Genomic DNA, 23,458 nt, shown 5'->3' with positions numbered 1-23,458 from the left:
AATGTTGCAAGGTACTGCAGATGTGTTGTTTTAGACTGTTTTAAAGATAGCCTACGTACCAGGGAGCTTTTAATTCATACAAGGTTGAAAATCTAAGAGGAAAGGTTGGCACAACAAATGAGCAATTAAGCTGGTGATAAAGTTTTATTTTAAACTTTTTTCTTTCTTACTTTTTAACAATTATTTGAGGTCTAAACATAGCATCAGAAAATAAGTCACAGTTTTCTATTTTTCTCTTATACCTCTCCTATGGAGTTACAGCTTGCCACTCAATCCTAAAAATAAACTCTTTCAGGTGAAGACGAAGTGCTAGTAGCAAATCATTCCCTCTTTGCATTGACTTCCTGGTATGGAGGAGGCTGTACGAAGCCTGTTGGTATTTTTGTTTTTCCTTCTTTTCTCCTGGTAGCAGGAGTTCTTAGCAACTGTAAGTGTTTTCAGATGGTAGGGATAAAAAGATAAAAGTGGATTATAAGTATATAGAAGTGTTGTCTTTAGGAATTTAATGCAATGTGTTTTGAAAATTCAGTGCTTCCTTAAAATGCCTGAGTAGGCTGATGGTGAAGAACTATCTTAGCTGTGGGTTGAATAAACCAGCTTGGAAATAGCAGTGACTCTTTACTGCAATCCTTTTCTTCTCTTAAAGATTTAGAAGTCTCCTCCCTACTTTCTGCTGCTGTCACTGTCCTTTCCAATTGACTTAATTGCTTACGCTTGCTTCTGTTCCTACCTGCCCCCCCCCTTTAAGTTCTACCTCCTTTTCATTTAAACTGCTTTTCTTCAGCTTCTCTTCATTCAAAGTAAACGCACACTTCAGAAATTTAATTAGAAATGTGTACTTCACTACGTAAATTGCCCTAAACTGCAGTCCTACATCCTGTCCTCAGTTCTTTCAAAAATAATTAATTGTATATTTTTATATTGTCTTGACTTTCTGTCCACCCACGCTTTCAGTGATCTCCTCCAATCTTCTTTCTGATGTTTGAGTTCATTGAACTGCTATAAGGTCACGGGTGACTTGTTGGTGGCTAAATCTGAGACGTGCTTCTTGTTTCGTCTGCCTTGATCTGTCTGTCACCATTGGCACTGAACGCTCGCTCTTCTGTTTTCTTTGCTTGATGCATGTGGTATTTTTGTTGATGTTTTCCAGTTGTATGGAGGTGGTTTTTCCATAGACTGTTTTTTCTGCCTTTTTTCTGTCCCTGGAGTTAATGTCTCTTGTGTAAGATTCTTGTTTCAGTTGTAAACTCTGCTCTGTCTCTGAAGTCATTCCCAAGGTCTGTTGTGCTTCCTGCTGAATCTGACACCTTTTTCCTTGGAGTTCTGGATTCTGTGGGATGAAATTCAGATACTTTGCCTTGTACCATCATAATTTTACTAACTTTCTGCTTAGGAGAGAGTTTGGGTGACTCTCCCATACCTGACCTTTTTCTCTCTTCTCCCGTTTCAGCATTTTCCCTTCCTACCATACCCGACTCCCCTATCCTAATGCTCTACTTGATGGTAGATAAGTACTGAAAAAAGTCTTTTATTCCTTTAGGGTGTTAAGAAGGTAGCCTAAATGGCCATGCATTTTCCTCCAAAGAGCATCAAGTCACAGTACCCATTTGCTGGAAGCACTGAAAGTGGTGACTGCATCATGTGCAGTGCTCCTTAAACCCTTCTGCTACATGGACGGATAGATCTGTAGCTTAGAGATGGGTATTTCTGTCTGCATTTGAAAAGCAGCCTCCTTCATAAAGGAACAGAAAAGGGAGAGACTTGGTTTTGGACTCAGCATTTTATGAACTTTTCTCATTTGAGTAACAGCAATATTTCAGTCATGTTTAGTACAACAGGAAAAATGTATATAATAGCAGAGGTTAGACACTGAACGAGAAAGTTTTAAGAGTTTGCCCGTATGATTAGAGCCACAATCAATCCTCAGGCTCCTGTCAATAACCTGGAAACGAGGCATTCCACAGCTTCTTGGTTTTGATGCACTTCCATGGGAAATATGCACTAGGATGCATCCATGGGAAATCTAAGAATTGCCATAGAAACACATGGCATTTGGAAGCTTCAACGTACATTGCTGCTACTTGCTGTTTGTAATAAAAAGTTTATTACTCCTGTTTATAGGAGTAAGATCTTCGAAAAATCTGTGTTTAGTCTAAATTGGCCTAGCTTTTTCAGTAGTTGGCGGAGGAAAGTAAATTCAGAGGGTTATACATCCACTTGAGATGCTTATATTTATTACACGGTGCTTAATTGTGTAAGGTGAGTTGTTCTAGAAATGCGTGATGGGGCTTCTACTTCTGACCTGTGGAGGTAACGCTCCCAGGAAACCTTCTGATCTTCTGATAGCAGGCAACACCTCTGGACTGATGACAGAGCCAATATGAATGTTCCCAAGTAATGATGTTTTATGGAATAATAGACTTTATTTGAAATCAACTGTTAGATAAACAATAGTATAAGTCTAGAAATCTTGAATAAGAATCAGATATCTCAGTAAGTATTACAAGAATATTTCATGGCGCATCAGATCAAATGTATTCAAGCTTTAATGTGTTAACTTAATTGAAGTTCTTGCCAAAAAAAAAAAAAGAAAAAAATATTTGTCTTACTGTTTCCAGCTGGTCTGCTTCAAAACCGTTTTCAAGACTGATACACTGAAACATAGTCAGGCTTGCATATATAATTGGAGGGGTAAGTCGTGCTTTTACACTTACTTGGGTGACAAGCAAAACTATGCCTCGGATTTAATGGGAAATGTCCACTGCTTTAAAATTCTGTAGCTGATTGTTGTTATTGATTAATTGACTAATGTAGTTAGAAACTTCAAGTTCTCTTTCATGATAAAATTTTGAAGAAGGTTGAACACTTCTTAGTTTACATTTAATTTGAAAATTCTTATAAAATGAGTTTTGGGTTAGTATTAAAACTTTTTGTTGCATTGTGAATAGCTGTATTTTTTTTAGTACAGTAGCTATTCTAAATTCTTTTACTCCCTGTATTGATGACTATAATAATGTCATAGAACCACACATGAATAAGTCTACGTGGAGTATAGATTTCTTTTAAAATAATATCAAATTAAATACTGCTAGCCTTAGCAATATCAGTGTCTTCTTTCTAAGCATTTTATTCACTAGAGATTATACTTAAAGCGACATTTCTTTGATCAAAACTGTACATGAACACAAGGCAAAGTATTTAAAACTTGTAGAGCCCCCTCCATCTGATGGATATTAGAAGCTTTAGTTAAGTCACATGAAAGCATGCACTGCAAATGCTTCACCATGTTTGTCTTTCCTCCAGATGGTAATTAGACCTTTTCCTCTTGCATAGAGTCACGAGCTGATTTGTTCTTTTTGTTCGTGGCTTTCAAATTTCCATTAGTTCACATAGCAGCTAGGATTAGAAATTTATTAAGGGATAAAGATAGCTTTGCATCTCAGTCAATACTGGCACAAAATATCTGAATAAAAAACCCACATGTATTACTGCTTTTCTTTCTGCAAATCCCAAATTTCATCCTCTGTTTCCCAGGAACCTTTTTCCAGACTGGACATTATGTTCTGCTGTGATCCTGATCAGCTCTGGAATCTTAGGACTGAATAACTTGTTCTGCAATATGGAAATAAGTTGTTTGTTTGTTTTGGTTTTTAATTATTATTATGGCCAGCGACCCACTCCTGGTTGTGCAGTAATCATTAGCAGGGTCACTATTATGCCTTCTACACATACTATAAAAACATACCTTACTGAGAAGTAGGGAACATTTGGGAAGAAAAAAAAAGGACAATCTGACAAAAGGGCAGGACAGAAAGCCACTGGTTGTTTAGTAGTATCCCAGTATTCCATTAATGGAATTTAATTCCATTAATGGAATATAATTTCATTATATTCCAGCACTGGAAACATATCTATTATCAAAAAGGGCAAATAACATTTAAATGTGAGATACTGACTGTTCATTAGTGCAAAGCTAGACTTTAAAATGTAAACTGTTAGTGAGAAAAGTGTAGGGTTTTTATTGAAAAAGTCATTTTTACATTGCATCCATGTTTAACAGTTTATGCATGTATTATGTTCTGCTATTTTTATTTAGATTTTTATAAACTATAGTGTAATTCTGTTTCGTGAGTCAAAAAAATACTGCAAGTTGTAAAATATGATTTGGTTTTCTGTAGGATCGCTTCTTGGTGTTACAGCTGCACACACTGCTGGTGTTACAGCTGCACACGCTGCTGCTGTCATGTGTAGATTGTTCAGGCAAACAACAGCTATTGTGTGTTTGACAATAGCGTACACAAACTTTGGATGCTGGGACCTGCTTATGAGAAAACAGCATTGTGACGGGATTCACTTTGTATCTCAAGTTCCCCCATATCCCCAAAACTCACTTTTTTTGACAGAATAGACCTTTAAACTCACATCCACAGAATTATATTGTATAGTACACCATGAGATATTAATGAATTAAACCAAAAATCCAGTTACATAATTTGAACTGAATTTTTGGTAGCAGAGACCCATAAAATTACCCACGGAATCCCTGGAGCTTCTGGCTGAGCTAAAATATAGTGTTCTGGATGCAGTATACAGGAGCAACTAACTTTCAGAAGCCTGAGGTAGGGTGTGGAATCTATTGAAATACAATTAAGGAAATACTTTAATCTGTTTATAAAAGGATGTTTTGCCTGTCTTTTTTTTCCCACATACCGTGAAGTCAGAAATAGTAACGACTTCATCAGATGGTAGCAGTGACAGTGGTTCACGCAAGGAATATAAGGAGCTGCAGCCACAGGATTCAGCCAGGTATTTTCTTTCAGGATCCTTGGTAGTGTTCTGTCCATTTGGTGACTTCCTACCGGATTCAGGAAAAGTTTTTATTGAAGGTAGGCAAAAATTGTTCCTAGCAAAGCAGTTTAGCCTTCTTTGCTCTATAGGGAGGTAAGCTACTAAGAAGACGTTCATATTGCAGGCAAGGAGTTCCTGTGCAGTTTTTGGTTTGTTCTGTATGGGACTGGTGTCCTGTGTCAGCTGTCAGTGACGAGATATAGAAAAAGCTCAGAGGGAGGACCTGTAAAATAGTCATTATTTCAGAACATCCTTTGAGAACTGCAAAAATTGCTAACCCAAAATTTGATAGAGGACAAAGTCTCTGGATTTTTAACAGCTCCTAGCAGAATTTAGCAGCTGAAGATAAGGGATGATGAGCCAGATTTCTTAGCTGAGAATAAACTACTCTTCAAATCATTCAGAGTTCATAGAACAGAGTGTAAGAGATGGTGCAGAACAATTTGTCTTAAGGAATCAGGAAGTATCTGCACACATTTGGCATTTCTGTGTCTCTCTAGTGTGAGCACCCAAAGAATAAGAGAAGATCAAACTGATTTTATTTACCTAATAAAACTTTTTGTAGCTCTGTTGTGACTCAGAAATCCTGTGCTTGACTGAGGTATAGAAGTTCTAGTCCTCAGAAATGTGGCACAGTTGCAAAAGAAATTCAGAGGCTTGATGACTGGGAATTGCAGCATCTTTGATGCTGAAAACAACTCTGGATACTCTTTTCTACACAATGGCCGAGAGGACAAATAACCTCTACAAGGAGCATTAGAAAAATATAACCAAACTCTGTTTTTAAATGTGTTGATAGTTTGAAATTCTCCCAGTAAGAGATAAAATGCTGTAATAATAAATACAGTCTCAATGCTTTTTTTTTTCCATGCTGCCTTTCAGTTTGCATGAGGTTATCTTTAGTAGCATCTAAACATTTTTCTACAAGAAGTTTCTTCAGACCGGGAAGCATTACGAGTTTGTATTTGGAGGAGAAAACGAATAATTTTGTGGAATTGCATACAAATGGAGAAAAAAACGAAACAAAACTATAGCCGGTCTAGAAATTCAGCGTCAATTTAATTTAATCATCCTTCTAACCATTGTAACAGTCTTCCAAAAGAGCTCCAGATGTAATCTCAGCCTCTCTTTATTCTCACAGACTATGTGATGATCCTACTTGTGTCTGAGTATTCAAAGTTATTCTGCCTTGAATTATTTTGCATATGCCAACAACAGTGTTAGTTGGAGACCACATTTCAAACCCAGCCTCAGTTTGCAAGGGTTTGTTCTGATATAGTTAAAAGATTTACTTGTACAGCAAAGAAAAACTTGAATTGAATTCGGAATTTTAAACAGGTCTGTCATAATCTAATGCTTTTGGTGTGCTCTGTGAGTATTTTGAAAACTTTTTAACACATCTGTGCACCTCAACCAAACACGAGGTTAATCATTTCTAGGTCTCTGGTTGTAGTGGAATGCTCTGTTGTGCTATGAATGTTCATATAAATTCTGATCGTAATCCAGGGGCTGTTTTAATTTACACCAGATGCATAAACTAATTTAAAGGGGCAAAAAATAGTCAGGAAAACTTGCTTCTAGAACTTGAATTAACCTTGCCATGGGGAATACAGGCCTAATAGCTTTAGAAAGCTATTTAACTCTGCCACTTCTACACAAACTTCTGGAATTTGAAAATACTCCTTCAAGAAGTAGCACTAAATCTATTTTACGCTGCTGTACCAAAGCAGGAAAGCTGACTGTGTTGCCTTAAAATGTGATGAGTTATGTTTTATTCTCTTTGCTTTGTTAGTTAACCTGAATATCCCTTTAGAGTGGATCAGTAAAATACGTGTATCTGTCCCAAAAATGTTCATTTGCCAATGATTTTGCAGACTGCTTGGAGCCCTTTTCTCTCAAAGCTTCCATCCTGCTGTTTTTCCAACCAGCAAACTTATTATTTATTAAGAAAAAAAAAGTTTTTGTTTGTTTTTACTTTACGCTAACAACTGGGAACTGTCTTTCCCAGTGAAAGAATGTCTTTTCAGCAGCTCAGCTCATTCTCACAGCGCCGTGGGAGATTAAGAGCTTTTAGAGGGAATTAATCACCTTCATAGACTTCCTCTTGCCCTCACTCCAGACAGGTTAGGAGAATTAGTTGAAGAGGGTACTTCAGCACGATTATCTAATGGCTTTAAAATACAAATAGCAAGTGAAGCTTTATGACTATCAGCAGTGATTACCACTGCTTTGTTTGTGTTGAGATTACAGCTGTGACAAATAAACGCAGAGCCAGTATGTTTGTCTGTTACAGAGCCAGTATGTTTGTCTGTTGAGGGGTTTGCTGGTTTCTTGATACATACGAAAACGTCTTGTGACTAACACATGGGATGAGGATCGGAAGGAGCTGCCTCTACTTTTTTATTGCACACTTCCTTTTTGGTTGTCCCGAATCATTCTTTTGGAAAATTGGGTGCTGTAACCTTGTCACCAGGTTTAACTTGAGTGTCAAACAATTTGCAATGCCAAAGAAGATGCTTTAGGACTGTAAGTTCTGTCCTTCTTTTTGAGACTGTTGATGCTGGAGAAACCAACCTATCTGGTCTTTTGCAGAAACACCTGTCTGTCCAGAAGGGTTTCAAAACCCTTCTGGAAATGAAAAACAGATAAAAATACATGACAGTTTACATCAGAAGACACTAACTGCCTTGGAAGACTATTCAGTGCAGTAACTGTGTCAGTCTGACAAAATAAGGCATTTTTTCTCCTACCTAGGCATCGTGGGCAATACCTTTCTATGTTACTTATTGGCTAAAGTTCATGGTGATGGGTCTTTGGTCTTGCACCATCTTTCCTTGGCAGGGAAGTGTGCTGTAAAATCATCTCATGTGATTAAAAGACAGATGTTTAAAGTTTCGAGCAGTGTCTTTAACAGAAATTCTGTGATTTGTTCACTTCTGGTAGATGAGTTATCTCAGGAGGTTGCAGTTGTTAACACTTGCGCAAATAACTTCAGGAACTGCTAAAGGTCTTGAAATTCAGGAGCTCCCAAGTTTGCTTCAAAAATAGTTGTTAAAAATTGAAACTATACCTTCCTTGTGTACAAGACATACAGGATGTATTCCCTACCAACATCTGTTGCACCATCTAGTAATGGGAGTTCACATGAGCAGTGGATGGTAGATTATTGGGAAAGGCTGAAAGTGCTTAGCCAACTTTCTCTGAGTGATGTATTCTGATCTCAGTGGCTTTTTTTCTTGTTACTAGTGTTGAAAATGTTCTTTTAATTATGTAGTTTTAAAAAAAGCCTATGGATGAACTTCGGTTTTAGAATCTTTATTCCTTGTTGTCTGTAACCAAAGGCTTTACTTTCCAGCTCACTTAGATCTACTCGAATAAAAAAATGTTGGGTTTGTTTGCTTGCTTTTAACTTAAAATGTTGTATGTGGCTTTGGCTAATTAAAACCATTTTTAACTGTATCAAGCTGGAATTGCCTCTGCTGCTCATGAAGAATTGAATAATACTCCTTTGTCGTGTAGGGTGTTGACTCAACCACAGATGAGTTCAATTCAGATGACTGGGGTGGTTACAAAACCCAGCTGTTTGCTCTGCCCCACTTTCCACGAGTTGCTTTCTCTGTGGTGGGGATGGCTGACCCGTAAAGCAATTCTTTGCCAGCCACAGTTTATAGCCTGGTTCGTTCAAGTAAACCAAGGCTGGCTGCAAGTTGCTTTAACGCACTGGGTTGCCAACAGCAGCAGTTTAGGAGCTGCTGCCTCTGTGCATGGTTGGTGCTGGTACAGTGTGCGGGCTTTGGAGAGGAGCAAATGCCTGGCAGGATGTTTATACCGCGTGTGTTGGTGGGTAAATATCTTCTGCTTCTGACTCAAAGCTAGCTTGAGAGAGTCTTTGCAGCGCTCCGCCGGTAGTTGCAGACCAGTTGCAGACAACCTCTGGCAAACTACTTTTTGTGTGGCTTCATATGGCTCCAAACAATCATCTAAGTCATCGCAAACTAAAGAAATCTCCAAGAGCTCTGGCTCACATCCGGAGAAAAGGCTCCATGAGAAACATGAACTAAGGTTCTTTTCCTTGTGGTTCCCATTTCACTGGGATTGGAAGAAGTCCAGTTCTTAATCTTTTACCATTTTTGAAAAAGGTGAACACAGAATTAGGAGCTGTGATATTTATTGTCCGGAGCTGCTTCTGTTGAACAAATCTTTTGTGTGGTTTAATTGGGTGCTATGTGAACAAGCCTTGGCCATCCTCCCAGGTGGGCCACATGGGAAGGAAGGTAGAAAATGGGCTTGGTTTTGGGACGTGGCATCTGTTGGGAAGGCTGCCAACTTTCTTTGGTTTCTCTTCTCCTTGTAGGATAGTACCTTGCTGAGCTCACAAGAGAGGTCTGAGGATTATAGACTTGTTTCAGTTCTCACTAAGGTCAGAAAAGCTAACATTGGTAGCAGAAGGTCAAGGAAATGGCCTTGTTAGAATAGAATAGTGTCTAGAATGGTCTCAATTTGGGGTGTTTTTATTTATTTGTACTTAAAGAACTGCCATATAAACTTTGGAACAGAACTGTTTCCCAGAAAAGTGGTTCAATAATAAAATTTAGTTCCTGTTATGTTGTTGTTGTTTGTTTGTTTGCTGTGTCTTTGTTGCCTTCAGAGATGTTTTACAGAAAGGCAAAAAAGGATATTTCATATCTATGAAGCATGTGGACCTGATGCCTCTTCTGCCTTTCCATCACCTCGCAGGACTGAGTTCCTTGCACTCCTACAGTTGGGAAGTCCTTACTTGCTTACAAAACAAAATGCAGAAAGAGATAACATTTTACTAGGACTCTACTGTTTGTGCTGCTAAACCTCGTCACGTGGTTCAGCAGAAGTCACTTCAGTTCCCAAACATTTGTCCGTACAGTATCTGTTCGGAATTGTTTATTCTTGGCTATCTGTGTCGTTAATGATTCCAGCGCCACGCATCACCACAATGCCTGCTATTTGCCCCTTGGTTCGTGATTGTGCAGGGTAGCTGTTATCTGCCGGGCTGATAGCGTATCACCAAGTACCCGTGAGGAGCAGCAAGCACTGCTGGAATAATGGAAAGCCCTGCTTTTGGCAGGATGACTGCGTGATTAATTAACCCCCGGGACAGAGAGGCTTCCTGTGCCAATTTGACTGGAAGTTATGGGGAGACACTGTTATGTAGCTAAAGAGAAATGGATTAGAAGCATTTTTATCAGCCTTGTAGGAATTTTGTTTTCTAACGCTATCAGTCTGTGTGCATCAGGCTTGTAAACTAACTGAAAAACATGCACTGAAAGGGGTTACTTAACATCTTCTGTTACAGGAGCAAAAAGACAACGGCTGTCAATGCCATGAGCTGGCTGTAAGGGCACAGCTCAATACAGAATTATCAGCAAGTTTGCACCCTAGCAGCAGAATGGACTTGTAACAAGTGTGTGGAGGGAAGCAGTACAGGGGACAGTAGATGTCTCTGCCTCCCAGAGGGCCACAAGCCTTTGGTTTTGAATAGGTAACTGTTAAAATGAGGCTACCGAGTGCACCTCTTGGGAAGGAAGAAAGAAAATGGGCTTGGCTTTGGGTGGTGGCCGTGCTTGGGAAGGCTGACGGGACCATGAAGGGGTAAGAGAAAATGGCTCTATAGAAGCAGAGCCTGTTGGCCATCACGGAAAACAAGTTAGTGGCTAGAGTGCTTTCGTTTCCTGTAAGGCAGAAATGTTCAGCCTTCTGGCTAGTGCTCGGACTACTACCATGTTTATGATGCCCAGATGTTAATTGCATAGTGAAATAATAGATTGCAGATATTTTTAATCTCTAGTGGTGCTGCTTCATCAATTTTTCCACTCAGCTGTGCACATGTGTGGGGGTGTCTTCTGTGTTTTGCTCCATTGAGTGACTGTTCTTGTGAAACACAAAGTTAGGCTTTTTACCTGATTCTCTTTTTTTAGCTTGTTTTTGAGGTCTGCTACCTGCCTAGGAGAACAGGCTAATGCTGAGCTATGACAGTTTGCAGTAATCCTGCGGAATACACTGGGGGACGCGGTGCAGAAAGGAATATTGCCTTGTATGCAAGATAATGACAGGCAGCAAGACTGTAACTGTGTCCACGTTTCTTGTCTGGGAGTAGAGGCACTGAAAGTGAATAGCTGGGGGGCTGTAGCCCATAAAAGACAAAATGGTACCCTGGAAGTGCCTGTTTGAGAGCGGGACACTGAGCAGGAGTGCTTCTCTTTGTTCCAACTTACCACGTGCTAACCCTGCTTGACCGTGGGATATATGTTTATTGTTTGATCTGTGAACTCTTTGTACGTGCCATAACCTTTTGTTGGGCTAATTGTTTTTTCATATTTCTATTTACAGTAATGTAGGGACAATGCAGGCACCAGGGTACGTGAGACTGCAGCAAACAGAGAGGCACTGGGAAGACTAATTTTGTCATGAAAATGAATGTGCTAAGTAAATGCTAAGTAAAATACAGGTTCAAACCATGTATTTGCTTGGGAAGGTTTGTGGTCTAAATTTGATATAGGCTATAAAGCAAGCAACTGGAGAACTGCCATATGGAGGAACAGCAGCCTTGCATTATTAAGTTCATGTGGTTAACAGCTTAGCTTAGCGATTTCTACTGAGCAGTGCCTGCAATTCAGCAGCAGAAAGTGTGTTTCCTGTGGAGATTTGAGTGAAAAAAAGGATGGTAAGAAGTTTTCGGGAAGGCATTGCATGTGCAAAAAGGGTAGGTTGGGAAAACCTGCTTGTAGGTGGGGGAGAGACAAAAATCCAAGTGTAAACAAAAATACTCAGGTTATTACTTAGAATCAAGTACTTTCAGCATCCCATAAAACAAGTATCACTGTTTTTTTTTTTTTTTTTTGAAAAGTATTTATTTTGGAAATAAGTATAATTATCATCTGCAGTTCTTTTCACCTTATAGAGGAGATGTCAGCAAATACTCTAGCATATTGTGCTACACTGTTTTTCTGCCACAAATTAAACCTTAAGTGTGAAAACAGAAATGAAGCAGAATCCAAGCTGTGTTGTTTCCCAAAGCAGCAAGATGCTCTCCTGATATTCGTGGCATGTTGGCTCTCTATCAGTAGCTATAAGTGTCTCTTGCAGAGTACAGAGATCGCTGGCAGCCCGTAGCAGGGAGTTCTTCCCTCTCAGAAGACTTCAGCTTCCAACTCTCAGTTATAATGCACAGTTCTCAAAAGCTGTCCACTTCTCACCTTTGCTCTACACCTGCAAGTGGCTAATGTCCATTCAGTGGTAACGTGGAAAGCTTTACAGGAACAATTTAGTTACCCATGCAGGAGAAACTACTAAGAAGTGTATCCGTCCTCAAAATCTCTACACAAAGTGTTCAGGACAAACCTTGAATTGAGAGTTGCTTTTTTCTGAAACCAACTATGATAAAATGAGAATTAGCTCTGGTAATGACAGAAGATAGGCATGAAGCAAGGAAAACTGAAGAGGTAAAAGGGGAAAGGAACCATTATGAAGTTATTGGAGACTGCACGTCCAAAATAAAGAAGGGCTGGCTGCTTTTGTTTTCTTAAAAGAAAGAAAGAAAAAAAAGCCTTCCTTCCAGTGGTAAAGCACAGGATGAACAATGGGAAAAATGTCTTAGGGAAGGGAAAGAGAATTACGGGGAGAAAAATCAAGTATACAGAAAGTAACTAATTATTATCCCACTCTTAAAGAATTATTGTATTTGGTTCTCTCTATGTTCACAGATGAGAAATCCCTGAAATTTTATTTCATTTTAAGGAGCTTGGTAGAATAATGTTACTGTTGAGCTTCAATACTTAAGAAATATTCAAAATATCAATACTGACAATTCACTTCTGGTGATGCAAAGGTAACATTGTATTAGACAAGTTCTTGTGACTCTTCATCAGCTCCATTTTGTTGCTGTTTGTAAAATCACAAGCTATTTTTTCATTTGGCTGGGACATAGAAGAACAACCTCTCCTCACCTGTGTGGACAATAACTACAGTTTTTCCTGTGTTCACAGGTTTTGAATGCAGTCGGAGCTCAAGAAGTATGAAGAAGAGACGCCTTCTCTGTTCTGGGGGTTGGATCCTGTATTTTCTGCATTTGCAAGACTCTACATTAAAGATATAAAAGAAATGAGAGAATCTAAACAAGTGCCAGGTATGTGCTTATATGTGCTGGTCATGATGCATGTAGAATTATTATTGATTTGTGTTGTGCTTCTTGTGCAGGGATTTAGGAATGCTTCATGAATGCTAGTGCAGTTGGTTTTTGATGCCTCGATGCTAAGTGGCAGTAGTACCTGTAACAGTTCTAAGAACAGGTTGTATACTGTATTCAAAAGATTATAGGTGGAAGAATAAAATGTGTTAGTTCTGAAGGCTTTTCTTCTTGTGTGTGTATATATATGTGTATACGTATACATACATGTATGTATATACAGACAACCTGTATTACGTTAAGGTAATGTTTGCTTCTACTGTGTGGTATACTCTGAAAGTTAGTCCTAAAAATGCTGGTCCTTTCTGCCACGTGTTATACCTTGCCACTGTCTCCACAACAGTTGAGAAGGATTTTATACCTCTTTTTTTTATTATTACATAATACTGATTAGGATGGTGTTATTTAACATGATGGGAGACTTTTTTCTTAAAGCCATTGCAAGTATGGGACTACAGTCTATTTTTGATATTTGTGCTAGAATGAGCAGTATCTAGAAGATTTTTAAAGTCTGCAGTCTTATTGAAGTGTTGGCATAGCAAATGCATCTGATAAAGACTGTTCCTGCTTTAATTAAAGACATTTTAATTGTTTTTGAACAAAAACCAAAGCGATTCATACACACACATACTCAGAAGAATTAAAGCTATGAACATCAAAAACCATGTTTCAAAAGAGGACTAGCCCTAGGAAGTATAACCCTGTGCTCTTTTGTTCACCTCACTTGGATTTTCCTTCTCACTTCCCTTACCTTTCTTTTACTTAAGTGAGTTGTCCTGTGCTTCAGGAACTATTTCGGTTTGGTTGTTACACTTTTTTTTTCTAAGATGGCCCTAAGGAAGTGGTATCTGTCATGTCAAGATATCAGCCTTTAAAATTGGTGCATGCAAGCTTTCTCCGCTTCCTGTGCATCTGGCGTTCTGCACAGCTAAGTTTGCTTGCAGTCCTGTTACATTTTAGAAACCTAACTTTAAAGAATAAAATGAATTTCATAGAACAAACATCCTGAACTCTGTTCACCATCCTGGCACTGTGTACATACCAAATGAGATATCTTTCAGCATTTCTCATTCATTGGCAACAAATGATAGCACAATGAAAACACTTCTGGGGGAAGGAAGAAGGTAGGTGTTTGCCACCAGTGTTCTCTGTTTTTAATGGGTTTGTTAAAGGCCAGATGGAGCTAATTATGATTAACTATAAATCAGTCACTAAGTAAGGGTAATTAAGAATGAACAAGTGCAAAACAGAGTTGTAACTAGGAGGAATGGGAAGAAACACAGGCTGAATGTCAGGAAAAACATCCTTAGAATGATATCTGCTAAATGGCAGAGCAGCCTCCCCAGGAAAAAGGTGGGATCCCATTCACTGGGATTATTTATATCCTGACTGTACAAATTGCCAGGAATTTACTGTACGGAACAATCTTGTATTGGTCCTGAGGAAATGAACTGGATGACCTAATAAGTTTTTTCTTTCCATTTTTAAGCATTAGGATTTGATGCAACAATGACTAATCCCTTAAAAGAACGCAGAGGAAAGCATTAAATCTGTCCAATTACTCTCCTGCTATAAATGGTGACAAGAAGGCTGGAAAACCACTCAGATAAAAACAGCAACAGTGTTGTCTTAGAGGCCTTGAAATGAGAGTGGGTGTCACACTCGGTTGTAACACATAATCACATCATGAAAATGAGCTTTTCTCAGAGATATCACGCACCATTGCATTGTGACAGCTTATCAACAAGCACGGGAAGCTCCAAATAACATAAAAGGAGGTAATAAGAATTAAAGCACTGGCAAACACCTCAGTGCTGGTAAAGATATGACCAGAAGTTGCTCTAGTGAGCTCTGTAGCCCCCTAAACCGCTGCTGTGGCTTCCTGTTGTGGTAACAGCATGTTAATATCCGTGTTGTTTACTGGGCTAATCAGAGCTTGATTGAATGCACTCACACATGGCTTGAAATGTTTAGTATGTTTTTATTGCTACTGATATGAACGTAATTTGAACAGATAATCTGGGAGGAGAAAAACTCCTTTACACTTGATGACTTGATGACTTTTTAAGTCATCAAGTTCAACAACTTTTAATTGATAGTGTAAATATAACTTCATCTTTTAAATGAATTCAGGTAGTTTCTCAGAGAGTATGGGTGGAGTTCTGTGTAAGTTTATGGGGATGGAGAGAACCAGTTTTATCTGGTCGCTGTCCTTTGCCAAAACTCAGATTACTAACTGCGAAATGAACATAATAACATGTTGCTTGTTTGCACATGAAGAGCTTGGAGTCTGCCTCACAGATTTGCCCTGAAACTGACCCAGACCTTCTTTTATAGACATTTTGTAAGCTTTAATTAATGTTTATGTATACTGGGAGCATCTTCATTGAAAGTTTCTGTAGTAGTGTTTGTGTCCTGATAAATGCAATGAGACAAGTGGGCAAACCTGCTAAACATTCTCTGTACCACGCCTGGTCAGTGACTGCACGGTTAGGTTACCGGCGCTGAGATGACAGCGAGAGATGCATCTTCAAACCATGGCAGTGGACTTCTACCAGCAAAGCTTTTGTTTATGACCTGATTGACTGATCACCTTTGACTTTTTCTGAGACTTTGCTGGTTTTGTCTCTTATGCAAAGAAAGCTAATTCCAGACCCATTTAAGGCTGCCAGCTATGTAGGACAAGCTATTTTTGGATTTCAGTTTTTATTTTTTTTTAAGTGCAGAACAATTTTGTGACTCCCTTGCTGCAGTGTTTCTCTTTCCCTTTGTAAGATTTGCCACAGAGCTAAATGTTCCCTTTGCGTCCCTTGAGTTACCTAGTTTTTAGTAGACACTCGCTGAACATCCCGGATGGCATTATATTTCAGTACAACAGCAGTGTTCCAAAGCTGGAGAAAACACACTGACTAAAGATTACCCTGGGATATATCTGGAGCTTATTGTCCTGTTATCCTCCTGCTGGTGCACTATGAAGCTTCAGTATTTGCTTACATCAGCATTCGTTAAAGACATTTGTCACTCTCTTTCAAGAGATTACAGCATGTGGCAACCTCAGTAAGTTAAAGTCCACTGGGCTCTGATTTCTTCCCGTTTCCTGAATGTAACTTTGTGTTATTCTTATCCAAGAATATCCAACTCGTCTTTGTAGATGAACAAAAATAGCTTTGAATGGATGTTTTTAGAACATGTTATTTCAGAAACTGAAGCTCAGGATACTGCCCGTGGTGACTGCATACTGTACTCTGCAATCTAAGAGGGCTGTTATGCTCCCTCCCATCCCCTGCCCCTTGCTGTGGCTCCTGTCCTTTTAGAAATGAAAGACAGAATTGTGTAGAATTGTTGGTTTTCCTTCTTTTGGGTGGCTCTGCCTTAACCAGGAACAGCTGCACTGTGAGAACCTCAAACTGCTTCCATTGTGTTCTATTATTTATTTTGAAGACTGCCGAAGATGTTAAAAAAAGTTTTTTTTTTTTTTTTTTTTTTTTTTTTTTTTTTTAAAAAAGCCTAAGGCCTGCAACAAACAAACAGTTTTGCAGATCCAAATGTACAAGAAAACAAGCAGTTAATAAAGTTCTGAAACTACAAAAGCATGATTTTGGTCTCCTACGTAGAACTGATACTTCCTTGTGTTCCCAGAACTCACTGATCAAGGGGATTTTTCACATGAGGAGGCATTAGTTGAGTTTAAGATACATTAAATATGTAAGAAAAGTTTTTTACTGACAAATGTGACTATGTAGGGTAGGCTGCTGAAGGGGAAAAAAATAAGTAGTTATGCTTAACAAGAATGTTTTGTCTCTAGGTATATTCTTCTATAACAGGCGCCCAGTAAGACAGGTGGACGTTGTTGGGATAGTGGTTCATACTAAAGAGCGAGATGCCTTTTACAGTTATGGAGGTAAGATCAGTTTCCTTCTTTGTTCTTGCATTTATCAGCCCTCTAATCTTACTGTGAGAACTTACTGTTAGAACTGCCTTTTAGATCATTCTTGCTTCTTGGAACAACTCTGCTCTTATTCTCTAGTGCATTCCCAGCCCAGATTAGTTGGCAAACTTACGGAAGTTACTGTTTCTCTTCTCTTAAAAATAGAGAAATAAGCGGTTAAAGCCGAGTAACTGATTTGGGGTCATCTAGAAAATTTAATTTTTGGTTATTGTTTTGCCACTGGACTCCACTATCTTCCCTTCACATATATATGCAGCTTCTTCAGTCACATAAATGGATTTAATGGTGTCTGTAAGGGAGAAGTCACTTATCCCTTTTTTTGAACCTTAGAAATCCCTTCTGACTTTTTGTATGTTTTGTCATATTTTTAAGCCAGGTTTTTGTAGTAGTAGGCAGGAGTTTGTTTATATTTAGACGCCTAAGTGCCTTAGCAAATCTGACTCAACCATCACAGTGCCTACCAGTCCTTACCAACACCAGCTGAGAGTTGACTTCTCCCTGCTGCTTTTCCCAATATCTGGACTATTTCATTAACACAGAAACATCTGAGAGTCATTTTGTTCATCTGGAGAAAAAGCAGAGTGGAGTAGTGGTGATGTGGCAAGTTTAAAAGGTAGGGGAGGCCATCTCACAGTAGGAAGGAGGAGCCAAATGCACGGACACTATCCAAGCATTTGAAGGACCTGTGTCCAGTGTCTCCACAGTCACGGGTTTCCACCTGACTGAGGTAAGTTTCCGAGTGCCTCTTTGTACCCAGTTCTGCTACTTATAAAATGGAGGCAGCAGTAATTCCTTGACTAAGAGGAATGTTGTGAAGATATCATCGACAGCTTAGAGCCAGGTCCCAGCTTCTGTAACACCTGCAGTTGCATCATACTGACATGCACTGTATACTACATGCACAACATACTACATGCACTGACAGCTAGTGCATGTAGCATACCCCACACTGGGCATGGCTGCTTAAAGTTGTCTCTGCTCTGCAGAAATGTCCCTGCAAGTTTCTTAGAGGGGATATTTTATAGATTTTTTTTTTTTCAGTCTTCCATTTTGCCAAATATCAAGTTTACTTATTTTAAGGCACGAGTTCCTCTGACACTTGGAGTATCGCAAGCTAAACAGAAGCGTAAGTTAAGAGATGGAGATGTAGCTGGTGATGTGCTGAAATGCTGAAACAAATGGAATGCCAGCTATTAATCTTTTATTGCACTAGTATGCAAATACAATTATCACTTCATGAGAACAGGGGAAGATAATCAAAATGATCAAGGCAAGAATAATTCCAGGGGTAATGCTTTCCCATGCTAGCCTCAGCATTAGTTTGGACATTAAACTTGTTGGAAATGTTTGATTGGAGGCAGAAAATGGAGGAATAGAAATAAAAAAGGAGCTGCAGAGTAGTAGAATTCAGGCCTTAGTGTCAGATCAACCAACCTTTAAGTACAGCTCTCAGTGAGCCTGCCTTCCTGCTGTCTTTCCACATCTACCTCTGCTCTTTGTTCCAGCAGTTCCTGGTTTGAACTTTCAGGCTACCTGCCAGGGTGCCTCTCCCCAGCCTGTCCTTGCTTTCAGGCAGGCTGACTCCACCAACATAAAACTGTAACTTCTTAGACAGTTTCCTGCTTGTAACTTGGGGCATCTCTCAGTTCAGCAGACTCTGGTTGGTGTCGCAGAGCAGGTGCTCAGCATTTGCTTGCTTGCCATCTGCTTAGAAGTGACTTACAAAGCAATTGCCCCTTTGTAGTTTTGCTCTGATAGAGATCTGAAATGTCTTGGTATGGCTGCTGCCATCTCCCCTCCCTCGTTTCCTATCTGTTTAATTCAGAATATGTATACATCTTATAGGTATTGGGTCCTCTCTGTGCTGCAAAGCCATACAGCCAGCATTGATGGCAAAATAATAATTCTAAGAGTGAATTAGCTCTCTTTCCTGACAATAAATACATAAATATATGCTGTTTAAAACCTAATTTTGACATTTTGATTTTTTTTTATTGTTATGTTACTTTATCATCAGTTAAGGAAAGGGTATCTAATTAAAGCCTAAACCAAGGCTCATATTTTTAGTTAGTGCACCTTTCTGGCCTTTTTTTCTGTCCTTTTTAATAAAACCAAACAATATCAGATGTGATTTTCATTATACTCCAGGGCCATTCTGAAAGGTTTAACACTTGCCTTTAAAACAAACAAAAATCTCACTGGGATCTCAGCAGGCTCACATAGGCCCTACAAGAAACATACCCTTTTTGTTATAAAGATATAAAAGCAAACACAGTTCCTAATTCTCCAGGTAACTTTGGGAAGACTGCTTCTCAAATAGTTAATGTGTAAGTGTCAAGATGGGTACAATAACTAATGTAAGAGTCAAAAAAAAAAGTTTAAACCCAAGGGCATGAGGAAGGGAAGCAAGGAGCACAGGAAGTTTTCCAAAGCTTGTAGACCCCCTGAGTGCATTTAGAATAGATTATCGTTTTCCTGTCTAATTAGAATACAATTGCAATAGTTCGCATTCATCTGTTGTTCGGGAGTTATTTGTCTTTTTTGCTCAAAGCTTTTATTTGTGAACTGGGAAAACTTGGTTTCAGTGCCTGGCTCTGCTGCCAGCGTTCTCTTTGTGGTCAAGACTAGGTCAATCCCTTTAGGACTCAGTGTTTGACTGTTACATTGATGAGGAGGAGTCTGGCCTCCTAATCCTTCAGTCTTGTTTGTTCCTAAGCTTCTTAGGAAGCATATCTGTTGCAGCTGGTCTCTAGCTGGAACATCTGGATGCTGCAGTCCTATAACAGTGAGATGTCATCTGCCCTCTTATTGCCATCACTGGCTGGCCTCGAGGGCTTGGCATGGTTTTTGGAGGTACTTCCTCCTACTAAAATAGTTGGTTTTTATCTGTACCAAGAAGAGGAAATCCTACCAGCTAGATTGTTATCTATACTGGTGCAGAATTAAAGCTGATGAAATTGCTCCAGACACAGGAGCTCAAAAAGGGGGAGAAGCAATAAGACAACCGTAATTTCAGTGATGGAATTTGGGATTGCTTGAATCTTATAAATGCTGTGTGTTTGCTATTAGGAATGTTCCTGTTCCAGACTAGGTCAGCAAACCCACTGGGAAACAGGAAGACAAGACAATGACTTGAAATTGGACCCCCAAATAGGGAGATGGTTTCAAAACAGATGAGACAATGCAGAGGCATTTTGCTTTGATGTTATGGTTCCCAGAGGAAACGACTGCAGGTACCAATCAGTACCTTCCTGGTAAACGTTAACGATGCTTGTGTAGTCATGGACCTGGTTTGGGGATCAGAAGAAAACTGCGGGTTCTAATTTGTGAAGAGCAAAAGCTCAGTGTTGGAGATGGTTATGCTCAAGGAAAAATGTGCTCAGAGTGCTAGCGGGACTGGAAATGGGATCCTTGCCGTGGTTTGACAGGCAGAGGTTTAGAGGGTGGTTATTGAGCACGCTGCCTACATACATATAGTCTCTTGATTTTTCTATTTATTTATTTATTTTTCTGCTGTCTTTAACAATATAGTGCCTAGGGCAGAAATCACAGTTTATTTTGCCTAGGTTCTAGCAAAACAGGAAAAGCTGTATAGCTACCCTGCTCAGGAGGTGCTAGGCCTTTTCTGAAAGGAAGTGGCTTGCATGCCACTAGTGGTACATTAAGTTGGGAATCCCTGGCCTAGGGCAGAACCACAAGCACGTCCTCTGTCCTCCCTGGCTGGAGGAGCTGCCTTTCTGCTCTATGGATCATCTTCCTATACAGGAAAGGCCAGCACACTTTGTGTACGATATTAATTAGCGTGAAAACTGCAGCTGGAGGGAGGACACTCAGTCTGTTCACATTACTGTACCCCCCGAGCGTGAAGTGCTGTTTTCTGCAGTAAAGTTTATGTGCTTTGTGCCCGGTTTCCTACTTCAATTTGTCTAGCTTCAGCTTTCAGGACTGATCCGTTTTCTGACTTTATCAATTAAATTAGAAACCTCTCATACCCAGTATATGTAGTGAATCATCATAATTTAAGTAAAAGCTTTACTTTATTTTTTTGAGGAGATGCCTGTTATTTTGCTGGCCATGGGCATAGGCATTGTATCTGGTGCTGAGCTACAGCCACAAACAAGTCTGGCGATTATTTCAAAGGCAGAAGTAGGAGCTGGGCACCTGCTTTCCCTTTTAAACTGGTTGGAATGAGATAGACTCAATAGTTATGTCTGTGCATATCTATGTATTTTCATTTCTTGGAACCTGCTTTCCACTACCTGCTTTTTTGCTCCATGTAATTTTTGTAATATTTTTTTTTCTAGTGGATGATAGTACCGGAGTTATAAATTGTGTCTGCTGGAAAAATCCCATGGTAGCAGAAAGATCTTTATCAGGTATTTTATCAAATAAAGAATTCCTCTTTTGTCTGTACTTTTTATGTTTTCTTGTGTCTTAAATAATGTAGTAAATGATCAAACTTGCAGAAGAGCAAATGGAACTTACTTTTAAAATTATTATTATTTTATGCCACCGCATCCTACAGCCTGGGCCATTTTGGGAGCTTCATGTTAGTTTTTGTGCTGTTGCCAATAGCGATGCAAACAAAAACACTACATTGTGACCTGTCATGCCTTCTCCTTTTGAGTAATATGTTTCAATTCCGTGCTGTGAAATTTGTTAGAGAATCCTCTTCTTATGGTTCTCAAAGCAGCTTGGTCTATGTTCCCTACCCTTGTGATACAGTAGTTTCAGGATTCCACTTTTCTTTGGTTCAAATTCATATTCTCCTCCTGTTCATGCACTATGATATTAGTGATGAACTCAAAATTAGCTTTAAACACAGTAGGAGCAATACCATTGGTCTTTTTATGATTTGAACACTTCTAAATGTGCAAAAAATCTTATTTTTGAAATGAAGTTAATCTTGCATTCATAACAGAAGAACTCGGTAGTGTCTAGCTTTCTATTTGCCTTTTTTTCCAGTACTCCTTGTAGATCAAATTATAAGATAATTTCTAATTTGGATGTTTCTGAAAGCCCCTGTAGTAGTTTGGAGCTGATAAAACCCTGCTCAAATAAATGTTGCTATTCATTTACATATATACTACATAAAATGGGGAGGGAAAAGCTTGATATCAGAGTTAAAAACTGTTTATATTTGTGGAACAAGCCTGTTTATACACACGATTTATACTAGCTTACATTTAACAATAATATGACAAGTGGTATGAAAGGTTCCTATGGCACTTGAATTTAGAAGGCATTTCTTGCTTTTAGAGAATTTTTCCGGAAAAGTAGTGGGGACTGGGGACCCACAATCAAATCAGTTTTTTTTTGTTTGTTTTTGTTTTTTGTGAAGGACTTAAATTCATGAAAGAAATTGCATGAAATACTAGCTAACAGAGTGAGGACCCAGAGTGCTTGTTTCAGCCTTGTGTTCTTATTTTACTTGTACATCGATACTGACTGAATGAACACTATTTTATTGATGGAAATAATTTGTGCCTGCTAAAGAAAACAGCTCCCAAAGGCACAGGAAATTTTCTTCTAGCCTTTTGTAATCATGATCAGGGCTTCTTGGATCATTAGTCAGGTTTTCAGTTAGGAAAAAATTACCCTCCTGCAAAGGTGCATTATGTAAACGTGAAGTTCTGTCAAGTTGCATTCACCTCAGCGTGGACATCAAATTGCATCACGAGTCCTTTGGCCTCACCTCAGATGAATCGTGCTTCTACCTAAAAAGTTCAGTTGACCTTTTTTTCCTCCCCTCTCCCTTCTAGTATGACAAAATCACTCTTGCCATTTTCAAATTAATGTTTCAAATTTCAACCTATTTGTGACACTCAATGATAAATCAGTATCTCTGGCCTTATACATCTTCCCCAGGTGAACTATTTAAATAAATATAATACTATCAACTATCTTTGGTATCCAAAAGTTCTGCTGGCCAGAACACGTGATGCCTGGGATCTTGCCCCTTGTTAGCAATATGACTGCTGTGATGCTTATGTATTCAATGCCTGATCTGCTCACCTTTTCTTACAGGCTGTCCAAGCACACTCAGCAGTCTTAAAGTGCTTGAACAGATGAAGAAACTCCAGGAAATGGTGAGCCAGAAAACCAAGCTGGTGATTGGGGATGTTGTCAGGGTCAGAGGTTACATCCGAACCTACCGGCAGCAAAGAGAAATTCAGGCTTCGTGTTTTTGTGAGTGTTACGGATCTGTGACATATCTAACTTAGTTGTCTGTATTTATAAGAAGACCGAAGCTATATGTAATTCATTGAATAATTTTCATTTTGTTTTCTGGCATCTCAATTTTCTAAAGAAATTTTCATCTGTGTGCCTTTATTTTAATTTTAGCAGTGTAAGGTTAGAAAATACACTACTTAACGTGTGGGATCGGACTGCCTGTGAATGGGGCATTCCTGGAAAATGTATAAAGATGACCAGAAAGCATA

General features: G+C 39.1%; 1 protein-coding gene across 8 annotated transcripts in view; it reads left to right on the top strand.

Annotated features, from left to right (window-relative positions):
- Positions 1-23,458, top strand: part of STN1 (STN1 subunit of CST complex) — a 40,528-nt gene that overhangs the window by 2,289 nt on the left and 14,781 nt on the right. For 2 of the 8 annotated variants that reach the window (XR_004751857.1, XM_035329654.1), the window contains exons 2-6: positions 2,619-2,691; positions 12,867-13,006; positions 16,872-16,967; positions 21,320-21,394; positions 23,046-23,204. Coding sequence is in view for 7 of the 8 variants with exons in the window: in XM_035329654.1 (XP_035185545.1) it covers positions 12,874-13,006; positions 16,872-16,967; positions 21,320-21,394; positions 23,046-23,204 (463 nt within the window). In the remaining variant the exon portion in view is untranslated. Of the gene's footprint in view, positions 1-2,618; positions 2,692-8,466; positions 8,689-8,721; positions 8,988-10,799; positions 11,030-12,866; positions 13,007-16,871; positions 16,968-21,319; positions 21,395-23,042; positions 23,205-23,458 lie in introns of those variants that run through there. The other 6 variants (XM_035329655.1, XM_035329656.1, XM_035329661.1 and 3 more) reach the window with 6 other exon arrangements.

Source organism: Oxyura jamaicensis, chromosome 6, assembly GCF_011077185.1.
Source record: "Oxyura jamaicensis isolate SHBP4307 breed ruddy duck chromosome 6, BPBGC_Ojam_1.0, whole genome shotgun sequence".
Taxonomy (NCBI): Eukaryota; Metazoa; Chordata; class Aves; order Anseriformes; family Anatidae; genus Oxyura; species Oxyura jamaicensis.
Note: the sequence above shows the minus strand (reverse complement) of the source record. Positions and strands in the feature narration are given on the sequence as shown.